Below are 16,583 nucleotides of genomic sequence, written 5' to 3' on the forward strand. Positions count from 1 at the left end.
TGGTTAACAAGGGGTGCCTGGGTAACTCAGTTGGGTAAGCGTCTCTCTCTTGATTTCAACTCAGGTCATGATCTCACAGTCCATGGGTCTGAGCCCCACAATGGCCTCTCTGCTGACAGCATGAAGCCTTGCTTGAGATTCTCTTTCTCCCTTTCTCTCTGCCTTCCCCCATGGTATGAGCTCTTGCTTGCTGTCTCTCAAAATAAACTTAAAACAACAAATAAACAAAAAAACCAACTCACCTGTTGATCATGTCATCCAACTTTGCGAGGTCAGTATGTGGAAATGCAGGTTCTTCATCTTCATGCTGTGGTGGAGCATCTCCCTGACCTTGTTCATCTGGAGGAGATACCGGGGAATTCTCATTGGAGGAACTGGCCGATGAGGTCTGAAAAATTAAATACGCCAGACTTAAATTTCTATGACATTTGCATGACACTTAGCAATTATCTATAAATATTTAATACAATTGTGATCACACTGCTTTTTTTTATAAACTGGTATTTTGCACACTTACTGTATTTAAAAGATTAAGAATTTTTGAAAAATTGAGCATATAGCATTGTATGGATTGAGCAGACTAAAATTAGAGAACATTAGTTTCTGTAATGTTTACTGCTAATGAAACAGCTGTAATGAGTATTTTTTTTAAGTTTACTTTTTTATTTTTCAGAGAGATCAAGACGATGTGAGGGTCGGGGACGGGGGAGAGGGAGAAAGAATCCCAAGCAGGCCCCATACTCAGGGCTCAAATCAACAAACTATAAGGTTATGACCTGATTTGAAATCAAAAGTCAGACACCCAACCAACTAAGCCACCCAGGAGCCAAACTTTCTTAATTATATATCCTTGTGGAAATATCAGTGTAACTTCTGAGGTGACGCCATAGAAGTTATGCTTGTTTTCTTCCTCTCTTAGAACAATCTTTCTGGAAAAACCTAAGTGTCATGACTTGAAGACACTTAAGTAGCCCTTTGCAGAGGTCTATGTGGTGAGAAACGGAGGCATCCAATGAAAAGCCATGTGAGGGAGCCACTCTGGTCAAGCCTTCAGATGACTGTAATCCCAGTTGAGATGCTGACTACAACCACACAAAAAAAGTCAGAACCATGAGTTAAGCCATTCCCAAATTCTTAAGGCACATACACCATAAAAGACAAATATCCCAAATATTTCAGCATTTATATTAAAAGAACTAAAAATACAACTGAAAATCAAGACAAAAACACAGAACATAGCTACAAGCTACATAAAATATAGATGCTTAAACATAAGGACATAAAGGAGAAGAAAGTAAAAGGACAGGAGGAGACTTCTGGTTTCTGGTTCAGCATATAAACAGCTTTGAAGTTGTTACTCTTTCCTAACAAGTAAAAAACTGAATAAACTGAAGTAACAACTCTTCACAGATCTGATGGAGAATGAAGGTCCTAAGGAAACTGCTGCCTATAAAACCGGAAGAGCGTCTCAGGGACAAAGAGAGTAAAAAAATAACCAGCAGAAAACCGTGACCAAAATCTCCATGGGAATAAGGACTGGGAGAGGAAAACTTATATTGCACTTGATTAATTGCTTGGAAGCAAAGAGTGAAAAGTCTGAGTTTAAAACCACAGAGGGTCTAGACTGAAGAGAACACTCAAAGTTTTGTGATTTTACCTGCAGAAATCCTGTCAAATTGTCACAGTGAGGTTCACAGAGAATTCCATTTCCAGGAGAAGATGCAATGTAGCCATTATGAACGATGGTACAACATTCAGCTCTTCTTTAAAAAAAAAAACAAAAAAAACCCCCATACCCTTGGGGTGCCTGGGTGGCTCAGTAGGTTAAGCATCTGACTTCAGCTCAGGTCATGATCTCACCATCTGTGAGTTCGACCCCCGCACCCGGCTCTGTGCTGACAGCTCAGAGCCTGGAACCTGCTTCAGATTCTGTGTCTCCCTCTCTCTCTTGGCCTCTCCTCTGCTGACCCTCTGTCTGTCTCTCTCTCTCTCTAAAAAATAAACATTGGGTCGCCTGGATGGCTCAGTCGGTTAAGCATCCAACTTCAGCCCAGGTCATGATCTCACAGCTTGTGAGTTCGAGCCCTGCGTCAGGCTCTGTGCTGACAGCTCGGAGCCTGGAGCCTGCTTCAGATTCTGTCTCCCTCTCTCTCTGCCCCTTCCCTGCTCATGCTCATGCTCGGTCTCTCTCTCTCTCAAAAATAAATAAAAACATTAAAAAAAATTTTTTAATTAAAAAAAAAAAAAAAGCATACCCTCAAGAGAGGCTACTTTACGAGGTTCTAATTTTCTAGATTTTTATCAGAACCTAACCAACCTAGAAGGGAAATACCAAACTCCAGCCTGCTACAGACTTCCATGTGGGGAAGGGGAAGGAGAAACAAAATAAACAAAAACCCTGCAACATTTAGTGTTGAGAAAAAACAACCATCAGTCTAGAATTCCCTATAATTGAATATTATACTTCAAAGTGAAGAAGAAATTTCTCAGATAAAAACTGGGGGAATTTATTGCCTATCCTGCAAGAAATGTCAAGATCTTCCAAGAGAAGGAAAACAGTCAGAAATTTGAGTATGTGTAAAGAAAAGTATTACAGCCAGGAGTAAGAGAAGATAAAATAAGGACCTTTATTCTTAATATATATATATTAATGTATGTAACATATTAATATAATAAATATATGTATTATGTAAATATACAATACATTTATATAAATATAATTATATATACATATAAACATATATATATACATATTTGTTTTAAGAGAAAGAGAGACAGATGGGGGAGGGAGAATCCTAAGTACGCTCCTTGCTTAGCATATACATACATATGTATATATGTATATATACACATATACATATGTATATACACACACACACACACACATATATATATTTTTTTTTTTTTAAAGAGAGAGAGAGAGATGGGGGAGGGAGAATCCTAAGTATGCTCCATGCTTAGCATGAAGCCCACTGTAGGCTTGGATCTCACAAGCCTGGGATCATGACCTGAGCTTGAAATCAAAAGTCGAAGCTTAAAGCTCTGAAGCTCTTGCTCAACTGACTGAACCCCTCAGGTGCATCCTTCATATTCTTAATAGAATTAATATGCAACAATCTGTCCAAAAGCAACAATGTGTTCAATACATGGGTAGGATAAAGGAGGAGAATGATACAAAGCAGCAGTGGGAGGAGTTAAACATAAATTGTGGTAAGGAATATGAATTTCCCATGAAGTTGTATACGTTATTTGTAAGTGGATAGAATGTATTGCAAACTCTAAGGCAACCACTATAAAAGGACAAAAGAAAAAAAAGGTAGGGGGCAAACAGGTGACTCAGTTGAGCAACTGACATCAGTTCAGGTAATGATATCATAGTTCCTGAGTTCAAGCCCGTGGGGGTAGGGGGAGGAGGGGTTCAGCTCGGAGTCTGGAGCCTGGAGCCTGTTTCAGATTGTGTCTCCCTCTTTCTCTCTGTCCCTACCCCCTCTCAAAAATAAATGAAACATTAAAAATATATATTAAAAAAAGTATCATTTGTAAGATGTTACAAAAGCAGAGAAAAAGGAATTCTATAAAATGCTCACTCAAAACCACAAAAAGTAGAATCAAAGTTGAAGGCAAAAGAAGGAACCAAGGACAAGGGCAATAAAATTATCACTATTTTCAATATGCATACATCTTATAGGTTCAAACTTTTATTTCACTATAATTGATAACACTACTATTCTCACTTTTAAAAAGTAAAATGGTCAAGTCCACAATCCCAAATAGACTTTAACACACCTCTCAAATACTAATAAAACAAGTAAATTAAATGACAAATGAATTCTATAATGAAATATATCGACTTTTTCTAAGTTCCCTTATTTTCCAAATTACTAGATGCTGGGCAACATATCAAGCCTCAATAAATTCCCAAACAGTGACATCACTGAGAACATACTGTCTATCCATAAAGGAATTAACCTATAAGCCAGTGACCAAATTGGAGAAAACCTCCAATTGCTTGAATATCACACACTACATTTCTAAATATATTCTTCTTAAAAAATGTTTATTTTGAGAGAGAGAGCACATGCACAAGTGGGGGAGGGACATACAGAGAGGAAGAAAAGAGATTCCCCAGTAGGCTGTATGGTGTTCAGTGCACAGGGCTTGAACCCATGAACTGTGAGATCATGACCTGAGCTAAAATCAAGAGTCAGATGCTTGAAGACTGAACTGTCAAGGCCCTCCTAAAAATATTCTTATGTAAAATATCACCACACAAATTTTAAAATATGTTAGCAGAAGGGTGCTAATTCAGTCAGTTGGGTGTCCAACTTAGGCTCAGGTCACGATCTCAAGGTCCATGAATTCAAGCCCCGCTTCAGACTCTGTGCTGACAGCTTAGAGCCTGGAGCCTGCTTCTGTTTCCGTGTTTCTCTCTTCCTTGGCCCTCCCCTGCTCATGCTAGGTCTCTGTCTCTCAAAAATAACTAAACATTAAAAAAAAATATGTTAGCAGAATGACAATAGATACAAATGCATTAAAAGCTGTGGTATATGATTTGACAGTCTAAAATGCACGTTTTAGAATACAACGAAACTGAAAGAAAAGTACTAAACAACTGTCTAAATTTCCACACCGAGAAACCAGAAAATACACAGCAATGGAACCCAACAAAAGCAAAAGGAAAGAACTAATGAAGATTAAATAATAAAATTCCTAATGTAAAAAGAAACCCCATATTCCAAGCCAATACTTGCAAAACTTTGCAAAGTTGAATGAAACTAACCCCCTAGAAAAACTGAGGAAGGAAAGGAAATGCATATTACCACTTTCAGAAATAAAGAAGAATTAATGTTACATTAAGTCTTTAACAACTATTTTCTATTAATCAAATGGAAATACATTTCTGTTAACACAAATTCTTTCACAGAAAAGAAAAATTAATTACATCCATTATAGGCCAGCATTAAACTAGGTTGCTCAGTCAGTTGGGTGTCAACTGTTGATTCTGCCTCAGGTCATAATCCCAGGGGTTGTGGGACTGAGCCCCATGCTGGGCTCCATGCTCAGTGTGGAGCCTAAGATTCTCCCTCTCTCTCTTTGTTCCTTTCCCCTACTTATGTGCTCCCTCTCTTAAATGAAAAAACTAACTAAATAAAAATAAAATCAAATCTGAGTTAAGCCCTGTACATACACTATTTTACTTATCCACACTTTAAATATACAGACACTGGTAGTTCACAGATCTCTAATTTATATGTCCTCAGGGCCAGCAAGGTTATAAAAATGTAAGCAGGTCTTTGAGTTGTGAGGTTTTGTAGTGCAACTTTGACTTCTATTACTGGGGATAGGACATAAAGAGACATGGCTTTGTGATAAGTATTTGAATGATTAAGTAAACTAATGTCAACTGGCTTCAAGTGACAAAGCAGATTCCCATCTGAAATTGGTGGCTGACATTCAATGACAGCTAATTGTTGTAAAGTGAGAGTGTGGGTCTAATGTGAAAAATCTGGAGAAGCCAAAAACCCAGATATTTATGTGAAATATTCTGATTTTTGAGTTGTTGGCAACCAATGAAAAAACATTTTGAACACTGTCAGCCAAAAAAAAAAAAAAAAAAAAAAGCCTTGGGGGTAAGCTGTGGACCCTGTGCTGCCATACATTCCTCCAGGACAGTCACTAATGGGGTCATGGCTGCTGTGCCACTCAGGAATGCCAGGAGGTGCTGAAGATGTGCAGAGTTTGGGGAAAGTGACTTGAAGATGCAGGTGTCCTCAGGTCTCTGACAGATACAGGCTATGGGTGGTTTGTACATGCTATAATAAACAGTTCACAATTTTAAAAAATAATTACTTCCCTAACTAACTAAAGATACGGAAATTAAGGCATAGGTATTTTGCTTAGCCACAGCTATAAGGTTAGTATGGCACAAAGATGGGATTCCAAAATAAAGAGCTGACTTGAGTCTATGCTTCTAACAGTTACAAAACAACTAATTTAATGATTTTGTCATTAGAGACTTGTATTAAAAAATGGAAGGGACCTTACCTTCTTAACCATTTACAGTAGGTTTCTTATACGTCTCAGTGACTGTTCTTAAGTGTAACTTAAAATGACAATGAGTTTCTAATGATTATAAATTATTCAGGACATCTGTCATTATTTTGTAATTCAGAACAACACAGCCTTAACACATCATGTCCTACCTGATTATGTTGCAAGGGGGGCTGAGATTGTCCATCAGGGGCTTGGCCCTGGCTGTCAGTTCCTCCTACTGGAGAGCCACGAGTTGTGGCTGTCATACTTGACACAGAACAGATCTTTGCTATTTTCTTTGCTTTATATAGCAATTGTAACAGAAGAAATTATAGTCCAGTTAAAGGAGAATAAGTACCAGCATATGTCAGGCTTAAAAATGTCAAATTCAAGGACAGACCATCTTGCAGAGACCATTTCATAACCTAAAAACAGAAGAAAAAAAGGCATATTTGTTTTAAATATTAAAAAGGCAAATAATGAATCATTCCAATTTTATGGTGATGGTGGTAGTATCACTCTCTATAGTCATTAACAGACGGCTATAAAAGACCGAAGTAAAATCTTTAGTAATACTGTTATTCAACCTACTAAATTCCTACTGCACCTACCAGTAGTTCTAACACGAAAACATAGAAAGTATATTCTTAATATTATATATAGTAGCACTAGAAAAAAATACAAGATTTTTACTCATCATATATGACTTAATAAAGAATCAGAAAATGTCTATCAACCACTCTCTTAAATACACTGAAATATACTAAAAAAATAAGATGTAGACTACTTTTTAACAAATAAAATGAAAAACCAAGTTAGCAAATAGTAATAGTACTCCTTATTATACGCAGAATGAGAAAGTAGGTTAAAAAAAAGACCCCAAAACATACACATAAATGCACACACAATCCCTCCATAGGGTCAACTACTATAAGATCACATTAAGTACGTTTTTCCCCAGCATATAAACATGCTTTATACAAACTAAACTTTTTCTTTTTTTTTAAAGTTTATTTTGAGAAGAAGCAAGAGCACAAGCAAGGCAGGACGAGAGAGAGAGAGAGAGAGAGAGAGAGAGAGAGAGAGAGAGAGAGAGAGAGAGAGGGAATGAATATGAATCTCAGGCAGGTTCCACACTGTCAGCCAAGAACCTGATGCAGGGCTTGAACTCAAGAAGAACTGTGAGATCGTGACCTCAGCTTTAATCAAGAGTCGGTTCCGACTGAGCCACCCAGATGCTCCTGAAGTAGATGATTTTTAAAACTCCCTACTTTTTTATATTTGAGTCCCGCTGCTTACAAAACTATTTAAAAATCATTTTTTCATGCAACTTGAAAAAAACTTGACATCTTCTTTTCATTGTTCACTACTTCAAGTTTGTTCTCTTCTCTTTTGTCCTTTTAATGGGCTCCTGATCCCAGTTTGTCCATAATCTTAATCCTCTGAATTTCTTTTTTTTCCTTAGTCTACAAATATGCCTAAATTCTTCTTATTAAAAGCCCTATCAGTCCTTCTCCAGAATTTTCTTGAAAGAATGTCTACGTTATTTCTTTTTCCTCATTTGATTCACGTTCAAAACTGCATTTGTCATGATGGTTTTAAAGGAGGTCCGTATATGGCATTGGAAATAAACCAGTTTCTCTCAAAACAAACATGCAAACCTCTCTTCCTAAATGTTTTCTGGGGGGAGGGTAATAGAGATTATGTATGATTCAGGATCAAGATTCTATTTATCCCTATAACTCTGTAGTTTGCAGTTTGTGACTTACATTCTATGAATTAGGAACCTGAGATTCTAAGAAGTTATTTGACCAAAGCACAGGTATGTTAAGTATGCAACCCTAGAACTAATCCCATCTCTTTGCAGGTAGGGAGGGATGGGTGGATATTATTTCTACTTAAATTTTTCTTCATAAGATTTTCCATTGCAAGTTGAATTCCTTTTGGTATGAGAATATTCGAAACAAAATATCCTAAAATTGTTTTCCTGTCATTTTGTGTCTGCTCATATCCTTATATCTGGAGATACACAGTTAAGTAACCAGCAAAAGGCCGAAGTCGTTTTTTTTCCTTCCTTTCCTTCCTCTCCTCCCTCCCTCCCTCTCTTTCTTTCTTTCTCTCTCTCTGTTTCTTTCATGTTTAATTTATTTTTAAGAGAAAGGAGAGAGACAGGAAGAGCAAGCAAGAGTGGGGGAAGGGCAGAGAGGACGGGGATAGAGGATCCAAAGCAAGCCCAATGCCTCGGAGCTTGAACTTAGGAAATGTGAGATCATAACCTGCCAATGTCGGCTGCTTGATCCAGGTGCTCTAAGTCATTTTCAACAAAAGGCTGTTATAAGAATAAGTGGAAAAAACCTGACAGTATAATCTCTGCTTTCTCTCAAACAAAGTATGTTTTTCCTATATCATAGAATGATCTTTTGCCTCTGAGAAAGCCTTACCTGGACAGTACTTTTTCTCTTCTCACAGTTACAGTTCTCTAGGAGTTCTGGTCTTTTCCTGTTAACTACCCATTAATATGCTTCACTCTTAGCTATTCAGTAGGGCTGAGCAAACTTCCATCATAGGGTATATCAAGTCTTAGCTTACAGACTTTACTCTATTGTTTCTGCCTTATCACTCACATCATCTCTGCCTCCACATAAAATTCTCCTTTCCTAAGCATGCTAGATTGATGGCTTCTGACACCTGTAAGCACTGAGATGGCTGGTTCATTTTGGTAAATGAACAAGTAATATGTATGGAGCAAATACATTTCTAAAGTCAAACCTGAACTCAGATCTCAAAGTTACCATTTCCACTAAAATACCTGCATATTTTAAAAGACAGAATAACCAATCTGTTTTTGGAAATGGAAATACCACCATACTCATAAACATATGTAATTACTTCAGTACAGTGTCTCACTATTACTAGGCAAAAACTAATTTTCAACAAATACCCTGCTTTCTAACACTACAGTGTACTGTGAGGTATTTGAATGTTTGAGAAGTATTTTGGAAAGCAAACTTTTCAGATATAATTTGGAAAGATCTGAGTCAAAACCAGAAAAGCTTATGCCATATATCTGTTCTTTAAGGATGATACTGAGGGTGGGGGCTAGAATGATACTGGGGACTATATCTTAGATTGCATTTAATTAGAGAGAAAACAGGTAGAAGTTAGTGCTTTACTTGACTTCATGTAGGAGTCTCAAACTTTAAATAATACTGTTAAAGTTATCATATAGATTTATTAAGGTATACCAATCAGATCAGTCAAGGGAGAAACCCTGCATTACAAAGACAGTTTCTGAAAAAATTAGCAATTATTCAAATAACTTAAAATGTAATCTAAAACAGCAATGCTACATTCCTTTAGATCACAGCAGCAGTTTTTTCAATACAAACTCCAGCATCTCTTAACATATTCTAGGACTGGAAAAGTTATCACCTTTCTTAATAAGATAAAAATCAGTAATGTGATGTCAGCAAGATAGCAGAATAAAAAACTTCAGGCCCTACCTTCCAGAGACACCAAATTAACAGCACTATGCAAACAAAACTACATTTATGAGAAAGCCAGTAACTGGCTTTAAGCACGCAGGTAAGTGAGGAACTGGATTCAGGACCCAGGTGAGTGAATAAATTTAACAGAACTGATGACTTTTAGGAGTTTATGTTTTTAACTCAAGTTTTATTTACACTAGCCCATCCCCCAGTCCAATGTAGCTCAAGACAAAATTAAAAATAACACCCAATTCCAGCATGGCTCCTAATGGATCCTTCACTCAGATCAGCAGGAGTATGGGGAACTTAACTCCATATTTCTAGCTTCAGATCCTAGAGATCTAAAATTTGCAGCATAGTTTGAGTACAGGTTGAAGGCCACTGAAAACAGGGTAAGTGCTGTATAGCATGTTATAGCAGCAGACACTATAGGCACAGGCAGGCCAGGACGAGCAATAGATTAGTCAAAAATAACACAAGCCCAAAACTGATGAGAAAAGAAAAGAAAAACAAAACAGGAAATGAAGACAGTTCAAAGTATCCACATTTACCATTATGAAAACACACAACACCCAAAACATGCATTCCTAGGATGGCCTGACCCAGACGTCCAACTGCACTAAATGGTGAAGGAAAGTCTCCCCCCACCCTGCACAAAGCTGATCAAGGAGCATGGGGCAAGCCTAGGGAAAAACACAGGTGGCACAAACCCTCCCCTTCCCTCAGCCCCCACCCCTGCCCAGGTCCCAGCCCAGGTGAAATAGATGTGATATTCCTCAGACACTCCAGCTACCCAAGAACAAAGGAAAGGGGTTTAAGTGCTTGCCATGGTATGTGGGAAACTAAGGCAAATGAAAACTTAAATTCCCTTACTGCCTACAGCCCACTGACAAGTCCTTTAAACAGGGAGAGTGACCCCCTTCTAGGAGCTCTGCTGCTTTGATGATGACACTTTGCTCGGGGCAAAAGAGAACCTTAGCTTAACATTATTCCAACCCTGAGGATCCTGTAAATTTACTTCCTTTATCTCTACTGTCCCAGGATATATGCTGGCATTCATGCTCCAAGCTTACCATCCGCGATATACATCTGAAGGGTCTCATGATTGAAGTTTCATTAAATAGTGATAAATGGTGTTTCCCTACCAACAGCTAGCCCCTCAAGGTTCTGGAACTACTGCTTCAAAAATTCCTTAGAAATTTATTCTATCTCTGACCCCCTCCCAAACTGAACGTATATAATGAGGTACCCATCACAGCCCTAGTGCAGCTCTTCCTGCCCAAGGGTCCGGTCCCCATGCTTTACTAAAATCATCTTTTTGCACCAAAGACGCCTTCAAGAATTCTTTCTTCCCCTGCTGCCTCTGGAGCACTCCACCATGACTCCAAACAGGTGGGACTCAGTCTGTTCATTTGAAATCTGAGCCTTGGTGCAAATATAGTTGAGAATACTTTTCTCTTTTGCTTCTTTATTCTCATTTCAGGGGTTGTTCAAGAAGTATGGTCTTACTGAAACACTTTCATGTTGACTACTTAGGCTGCCTCTAAGAAGACAGCCTGCCTTTTGGCTGGAAATTAGTATCCTGGCTACAATGGGAGTAAGTCCCAGAAACTTGATGCCCTCTATTCCTGGCCTTACACAAAGTTGTCTGTCTTGGGCACAGGATGACTGCCAATCTTAAGACTCCTCATTGATTTAAGTCTCCAAGTCTCTGGTCAGGCCCTATCAGTCCAGGAGAACTGCACTGGGAGCTGGCTGAAACCAGTACCCAACTGAATTAAAACCAGGGACTATCTCCTAGGATGTTGGCTGTAAGAGACTAGATGTGTTGCAATGTCGCTCAGATCATGATGGATTTCTGCCTTTAGTGTTTTTGATCAATGTCTTCTACTATTACTTAAGTTACAAAATTGAGTAATTCCCCCTTGTAAAAGTTTTCTAGTGTTTGCCATGGGTTAAAAAAAGGCAGGTTCTTCAAGAAACTAAAGCATGGTCTCCACAGCATGCTCTTCGAACTAGGTAATCAGGGAATGACCATCAGGACATGTTCTTCAAAGCATGGCCTTTTTTAGGGCATGGCTTCCAGGGTACATTATTTCTGTTCAAACGCCAGGCACCCACCTGTAGTCTAGAATGCAATGGGGAAGTAGGGGGACACTAGCATCCCTCCTTCAGAAGCTGTCTGTCAGCTGGTTGGTGGTCCTAGCAATTTTGTTTGAGGGGACGCCTTAGGTAGCTTTGACACCAGGAACCTCTGCTATGTTCTGTGTGTGGAATGCCACCTAGGAGTTGGGGGTGGGGGATTTTAGGGGTAATGGACCTCCTCTCTTTTCTTTCTACTTATCTCTTTAGGAAAAGCATGGGATTCTCCCTTGGGATGCCTTTTTAACCTACTGGAAACAATCTGGATTGCAAAATGCAGAAACGATTGATCCTGTAACACTGCATGCCTTTAGTAAACGGCAAATGGATGTAGGTACTCTAGGTCCAAGCCGTCATGGCTACAGGATCCAGAGGCGTCTTGCAGAATGTGTCTGGTCAGCAACCAGGTCAGTAAACTCTCTTCTGATATACTGGACGATAACTGTCTAAACAGGCCTCCTCCTAAATAGAACTCAGTCACTGAAGAAAACACAGGCCATCCTTGACAAAGGGGATGCTGTCTTGCTGTTTACCCTCGTAACAGATGTGACAGCTGATCCCTCATTCATTTCCTGGGCTCAAAGGCTACAATAACTGGAGCCAACATTGGTTGAGTCTACCTCAGGATGGAAACTTTAAGAAGAATTCCCAAGCAGCTGCTGAAATTCCATTTGTTTCAGGGAAATTCTGTGTCTTCCCCAGCCAAGCATGGACTGCCTACTTTCACTAATTGGTGGGGAAAAAAAGAGAGAAACAGAGAAAGCATCTGCTCCTCCGTCCCAGCTGACAAGATTTAAAACCCAGGAATTCTTTTGTCTTCTTCTGGTATCTCACCTCTACTATCTTCCCCTCCCCTCCGGTTTCTGCACTATCTTGGGTGTGGCCTACATAACTGGTTCCTAAATCATCTCAGTGCTTAAAGGAGATCCAAGGAGGTGCTCTTGGACCACTCATTTCAGATTCTCCCGCTGGTGTCCCAAGTAAAAAGTGACAATGGGAAAAAACTGACTTTTTAAGAGAACACAGGTGAAACAATTCGGTGTTTAAACTAATTTAAGTTTCTTGGACCTGTCTTTAGAGTTATCACCATTAAATATGAAACTTTTATTCTATCAGGGTTTACTAAAGGTCAAATAAGCTCACGTTATCTCTGTTGCATTTTGTTAGCAAAAAGAGGACTTAAAAGGATGGTTAATTTTGTCTATCTCAAAGTTTTCGTGGGTAATTCTTAAGACCGCTTTCAAAGTCTTTGGCAACCTGAAAAAAGTTTTGCTTTAAAGTCTGCACAGCTAATGACATTAAATTCACTGGACATCTAGGTCTTTTCCAAATAGAGTGGAGTGCTAGAGCATGGATTATTAAACGTAAGGTTTACCAGGCTTTTGTCTTGTTGCAGAGAAACTAAGGCTATTTGGGTCTATTGGAAAACATGCTTTATGATTGATTCATGAATTTGCCATATAAAAAAAATTCTGATGTAACAGTTCACAAAGTTTTCACTGGAGACTAAGGTTTCTCACAGTTCAAATTCTGCTACTATAGTTAAGACTGATGGAAATATGGAAAGCAACTCTGTATGCAGGAAAGTAGATGTGTAAGAAAGATATAAGGAATGGAAATACGATTTCTTGCTGAGGGTAAAAGAGTGTAACTTTGTCCTAAATGAGACTGGTTGTTTGCAGAGAAATGGTTTGGAACAAAATGTGAAGGCAAAGGAAAAGTTGTAGAAGGTTCGTGAAGAGAAATCTTTGGAAACGAATTTTATATATGGTCAGGATGTACTATGGCTTAGATGAATGGATTTTAAAAGTACACTCATGTAAGATTAAAATTCTGCTTTTCTCTCTATTCAAAAGACAAGGTTTTTCAGGGCACCTAGGTGGCTCAGTTGGTTGAGTGTCTGACTTTGGTTGGCTCAGATCATGATCTCGCAGTACATGAGGTTGGACTCTGTACTAACAGCTCAGAGCCTGGAGCCTGCTTCAAATTCTGTCTCCCTCTCTTGATAAGAAAAGACAAAGTTTTTTTCTCTTTTGTCTGCAGGGAAAACCAAAGCTTTGTTTCATCTTAATCAGGTCTTCGATGACTTAAAAGTTAAAACTTCTCAATGTTTGCTAACAACTATATAATGCCACATATTTGCCTTTAGGATTCTTATTTCCAATTTAGGTAAATAAATTAGGATTTATAATGATCTGCAATCCTAGTTAGGATTTGCTCTATAACTTTATAAGGTTTTAACAAACTTTCCCAAGATTTAATTTGTAAATGAAGGTCTTTTTGACCAATTAGGCCTTTTTATTTGGTATACTAAGTTACTTGGAAATACAAAAATAACAGAAATCCTTAGGTTGTACTGCACGGGTAAATGCTGTAACTGCTCAAATATATACGTAAGTCCTAAGTTTTAATGTTTTGGTATAAGTTCATCACTTGATATTCTGATTATTGAAGTTTGGTAGGTATCACAAAATAGCCAGGTTTCCTTGTCAATTGCATCATAATAAACTCTCATCAGATCTTTACCAATGTCCAGTTCTGAGATTTTTGTCATTTATAATTGTTCTTATCTCTCACAAAACGTGTTTCATCTTCAAGGAAATTTAAAAAAAGAACTTTTAGGGCAAATACAGGTATTTGAATCTTTAAAATCCTAAAACTAAAATGTGTAAGAATTTCCAGAACTAAAAAGCAGCATTCAAACTGAACAAGAATTAGGAACATGGCACTAAATGACTGAGGAAAATTAGTTTTGTGACTCAGGAAAATATCACTGTTCTTTGAATGTTTGCTCTTCCAGATTAAGGAAACTTTCTCTTAAGATATCTATAAAATATATAGAGATGTCAAAAAGTATTCATATGTAAACTGAAGCACTTACCTTTTCTTTTCTTTTTTTTTCTTTTTAATTTTTTTTTTTCAACGTTTTTTTTTTTTAATTTATTTTTGGGACAGAGAGAGACAAAGCATGAACGGGGGAGGGGCAGAGAGAGAGGGAGACACAGAATCGGAAACAGGCTCCAGGCTCCGAGCCATCAGCCCAGAGCCTGACGCGGGGCTCGAACTCACGGACCGCAAGATCGTGACCTGGCTGAAGTCGGAGGCTTAACCGACTGCGCCACCCAGGCGCCCCAGCACTTACCTTTTCTATGTAAGTCCTCTGAAATTAAAAAAATCTCAATGAGTATTCTTCCAGCAATCATACTTATTTGAATAAGTTCAATAAGAATCTTCTTATAACAGGACACCACTGGAAATACTGGTTATTTTTACCAAGGCTTTGATTGGAATGTCGTATTTGAGAGTCCTGCAGACTCAGATATGACCATACAGCTTTAAGGAACTAAGGCTGGCTTTGTGAAACATGGAGCCATAAAGCCCCTTGCAATGTTGGCCTGACACCTTGCTTAGAGAGTTCCCAGCAGTCTTACCAGGAAGGTGCAGGAACCTCAAGATATCTTGGGGACCTCATGAAGTGGAATTCACCCAATTTACAGCTATCACAGACATGCTTGACATTAAGTACTTGGCTTGGCTTCTGGCCTAGAGACGGTACTGAAAGTTAAGTCCGGAGATTCCTTATAAAACATTCCAGCTAAGCAAACTTTAAAGGATCCTTATGGGGGCCTGGGTGGTTCAGTCTGTTAAGCATCCAACTTCAGCTGAGGTCATGATTTCAGTCTGTGGGTTCGAGCCCTGTATCATACTCTATTCGGACAGTACAGAGCCTGGAGCCTGCTTTGGATTCTCTGTCTCCCCCCCCCACACACACACACATGCTCATGCTGTCTCTCTCTCAGAAATCAATAAACACAAAGAAAATATTTTTTTAAAAGATCCTGATGATGAATCACTATTCTTGCTGAATTTATGTAAATAATTAGACCAAGTTTATTAAAAATGGACTTGTTTTACAAATGAATTAGTCTCAATCTGGATATCTCTGGAAATGAGGATGTTTAGAGAGAAAAACTATGTTTCAATAATGTATATTTATGGGTGTTAAATTCTAGTTGTCTTAAATGTTTGCCTAACTAGACAACTTGAGGTAAACTTAAGAGATACTGTCACTATAGGGGCGCCTGGGTGGCGCAGTCGGTTAAGCGTCCGACTTCAGCCAGGTCACGATCTCGCGGTCCGTGAGTTCGAGCCCCGCGTCAGGCTCTGGGCTGATGGCTCGGAGCCTGGAGCCTGTTTCCGACTCTGTGTCTCCCTCTCTCTCTGCCCCTCCCCCGTTCATGCTCTGTCTCTCTCTGTCCCAAAAAATAAATTAAAAAACGTTGAAAAAAAAAAAAAAAAGAGATACTGTCACTATAAGCACAGGTATGGACAATCTTGTTATTCTGTGGAATAACAAGACTCCAGGGGTACATTATTTAAACAATTGAGGGGCGCCTGGGTGGCGCAGTTGGTTAAGCGTCCGACTTCAGCCAGGTCACGATCTCGCGGTCCGTGAGTTCGAGCCCCGCGTCAGGCTCTGGGCTGATGGCTCAGAGCCTGGAGCCTGTTTCCGCTTCTGTGTCTCCCTCTGTCTCTGCCCCTCCCCCGTTCATGCTCTGTCTCTCTCTGTCCCAAAAATAAATTAAAAACGTTGAAAAAAAAATTAAAAAAAAAAAAAAAAAAAAAAACAATTGGAAAATGTGATGGATTCCCCCAACAACCGTATGCAAAGACTTTTCTCACTGCAGACCTATCAATAGGTAACAATATAGTGGTTTATTATTCACATGAGGCTGGGTTAATTCATAAATCTCTAAATATGCAAACCATATCCTTCCCAAACCTGATCTGACAGTTACTAGAAACCCACCTCATATAAACCCAAAAGACCTGTGTATTCAAAGGATGGCCAGTCTAATACAACAGGGGATTTAAATCCAAATAAAAGGGCCCCCACCAGGTCATATTATGAACTGCCAA

General features: G+C 38.8%; 1 protein-coding gene across 5 annotated transcripts in view; it reads right to left on the reverse strand.

Annotated features, from left to right (window-relative positions):
* Positions 1–16,583, reverse strand: part of LOC131503577 (probable ubiquitin carboxyl-terminal hydrolase FAF-X) — a 183,853-nt gene that overhangs the window by 136,394 nt on the left and 30,876 nt on the right. For all 5 annotated transcript variants that reach the window (XM_058715034.1, XM_058715033.1, XM_058715030.1 and 2 more), the window contains 2 exons: positions 6,204–6,458; positions 243–388 (listed from right to left, as the gene is read on the reverse strand). In XM_058715034.1, the coding sequence (XP_058571017.1) occupies positions 243–388; positions 6,204–6,299 (242 nt within the window). In that variant the 5' untranslated portion in view covers positions 6,300–6,458. The remainder of the gene's footprint in view (positions 1–242; positions 389–6,203; positions 6,459–16,583) is intronic.

This window comes from Neofelis nebulosa (genome assembly GCF_028018385.1).
Source record: "Neofelis nebulosa isolate mNeoNeb1 chromosome Y unlocalized genomic scaffold, mNeoNeb1.pri SUPER_Y_unloc_1, whole genome shotgun sequence".
Lineage (NCBI taxonomy): Eukaryota > Metazoa > Chordata > Mammalia > Carnivora > Felidae > Neofelis > Neofelis nebulosa.